Source organism: Chrysochloris asiatica, unplaced genomic scaffold (assembly GCF_000296735.1).
Source record: "Chrysochloris asiatica unplaced genomic scaffold, ChrAsi1.0 scaffold00006, whole genome shotgun sequence".
NCBI classification, from domain to species: domain Eukaryota; kingdom Metazoa; phylum Chordata; class Mammalia; order Afrosoricida; family Chrysochloridae; genus Chrysochloris; species Chrysochloris asiatica.
Window position 1 is genome coordinate 10,836,314 of NW_006408524.1, and position 2,475 is coordinate 10,838,788.

Sequence of the window (2,475 nt, forward strand, 5' to 3'; positions counted from 1 at the left end):
TGTTTCAACAACAACAAAAGATTTTTCAACAATGTAGAATTGTTCAGAGCCAGAGACTAAAAGCAGTTAAACCGTTATCTGAGCAGTTAGTAAAGAGTATGCAGGAAATGGAGACGAATCATGAAAATCTTCTGAGTGGTGCGAAAAATGAACTTAGAAAAGAAATGGCTATGCTGCAGAAAACAGCTATGATGGATACTCAGCAGCAAGAGATGGCAAGTGTTTGAAAGTCTCTTCAATCCATGGTATTCTGTTGACTCTTTGAAGAAAGAACTCGAACCTAAGTAATACACAATTATAACATTAGCTATGGGAATGTAAGTCTCTACAGGGGTTTAAAAATTCTAGTTTAGATCATATCATATCACTCCATGGTATTATTAGCTTGTTTATAGACAACCCCCTTTCTGTAAACCCTAAATAAAATCTCAAGAGTTTGTGAGTAGCAGCAATTCTAAAGCTATGTGTACCAGAATTCCAGCTCTTTGGTATTAACAGTGAATTGTCCTCCCTAACACTGTCAATTAACTTGAGCAATAAAGATTATTTAAATTTGAAAAAAAATTAATTGCAATAGACACACAGAACTCATAACAATACTCAGGATTACAGAGTTTATTAGGGAAGTGACCAAGGTACACTCAAGATCAAACCAACTCAGGATGCACCTGTTCTGCAGTCAGAAACGCCTCTTGTCAGCCAAACTGCGGAGACACCTCAGTCTTGTCTTCAGCCTCTCAACCATGTGGCCCCGCGGCCTCTACCCTGCTAAAGCTCGTGTTACCAAGCTCCTTTAGTCAGTGTGTAAACGTCCAAAGGCTACAGTCTACAAGGCAGCCTCCTGACCTAGGCACTCAGCTGTATTCGACACATGGACCTGGATGCCTGCTGTTGCTCCACGTCACCGCCTTTGCCACAGCCTCTGCTGTTGCCTCATTTTTAGGTGGGGATCTCACACTCCACTCATCCTCTTCTTTTTTGATGCTACTGGGATCATCTGTTCCTTGTTCTGAGATGCTGCTTTAAACCTAGAAGGATGTTAAAACTAACCAATTCCAGACTTAGAGACCTGTACACCTTATTTGCATGGTCCCTGGTGTGGTGCTGTGGGCTAATGCCTCAGAATGCAAAGTCATTTGAACTGCAAGGTAGGTGGTTCAAGCTCACCAGCTGCTCCTTAAAAACCCTATACAGGGTCACTATGGGTCGGAAATGACTTGACAGCACTTGACAACAACAAACCAATCACTTGGTGGGAATTAAGAAGATATTAGCTAAAAAGACCCTATCAAGCAAATTCCAGGACCCACAAGTCCCTTCTCCTCCAGCTCCACACCAGGACTCCATATCCTACTATGTTATTGTTAAGTGCCCTGGTGTCAGTTCTGACTCTTAGAGACCCTGTATAGGGATTCCAAGGAATAGCTGGTAGCTTTCAACTGCCAACCTTGTGATTCAAACTCCAGGGCTGATCCTACAGTGAGGCTAAAAATCTTGCAAGTGTCCACCTCAGATGCAACAATCTGAAGCAATGAGTGGGGAGAGAATCATGGTTGCTTTTCTCTCTTTATCCTCTCCCCTCGGGACACTGGGGGCAAAATAGGGTCAGGAATGTACAGCAGAGCAAATATCTTTCTGGCCAGAGAATGAGAGGTGAGGGAAGGGGTCCTACTTTTTCACTTTCATAATGGGAAAATGTTGGGTAGATGGCTTAGAGGAGGAAAATTTAAAAAGCAATCCCATGCACTGGGCGTTTGAACTCAATTCACTGTTTTTTTTGAAAAAAACAAAAAAACCTCCCAGCCTGCCATAGGGGGCATTCAAGACCCAGGGTGAATCAGAGAGGTCTGGGCTCCTCCCCTAGTGCTACCCCATTACCTCACCCCCAGCACCACACCACTTCGGAGCAGACAACTTGGTAGTCTTCTGAAAGAGATTCTCAGTTACTGCTCCATGCCTGGCTCATCAGTTAGGAAAACCAGCAGTAACCATCTGTCCTTTGCTCTAGGAATAACCCTTTATTTGAGTAAGACTTGAATTTCCCACGTGATATTCTCTTCTTACTTGTTATCATCTGGTTCCTTTTTCATCTAAGATCCAACAGGAGAAGACATGCTGTGGTCTCTAGTGCTGCTCCTAGCTTTTCTGGCTCCTGGTAAGTATGTTGCATGGGTGCTGAAGAGATTTCTTTCAATGAAAGGCAGTATTAAGGAATAACTAATTTTTGTGTTGGTGTTCTCTTTACAGGAAGTCAGAAAGCTTCCAACATGGAAATGAGACAGAAGTCAATCATCAAGCCAGCTGAAACATTGGTTTCAATCCCTTGTGATCTTCCTGATCAAAGCACCAAATACGTCCACTGGTACCAATACCAAGAGGGAAGAGCCCTGCAACGCCTCCTTTACTATGACTTCCCTAACAAAAAGGTGGTGTTGGACTCAGGGTTCAGTTCAGAGAAATACCATGTTTATGCAG

At 43.2% G+C, this 2,475-nt stretch overlaps 1 protein-coding gene across 1 annotated transcript in view; it reads left to right on the top strand.

Annotated features, from left to right (window-relative positions):
- The first annotated feature begins 2,112 nt into the window (after positions 1 to 2,112).
- Positions 2,113 to 2,475, top strand: part of LOC102821850 — a 31,388-nt gene continuing 31,025 nt past the window's right edge. The window contains exons 1-2 of the mRNA XM_006832264.1: positions 2,113 to 2,155; positions 2,248 to 2,465. Of these exons, the coding sequence (XP_006832327.1) occupies positions 2,113 to 2,155; positions 2,248 to 2,465 (261 nt within the window). The remainder of the gene's footprint in view (positions 2,156 to 2,247; positions 2,466 to 2,475) is intronic.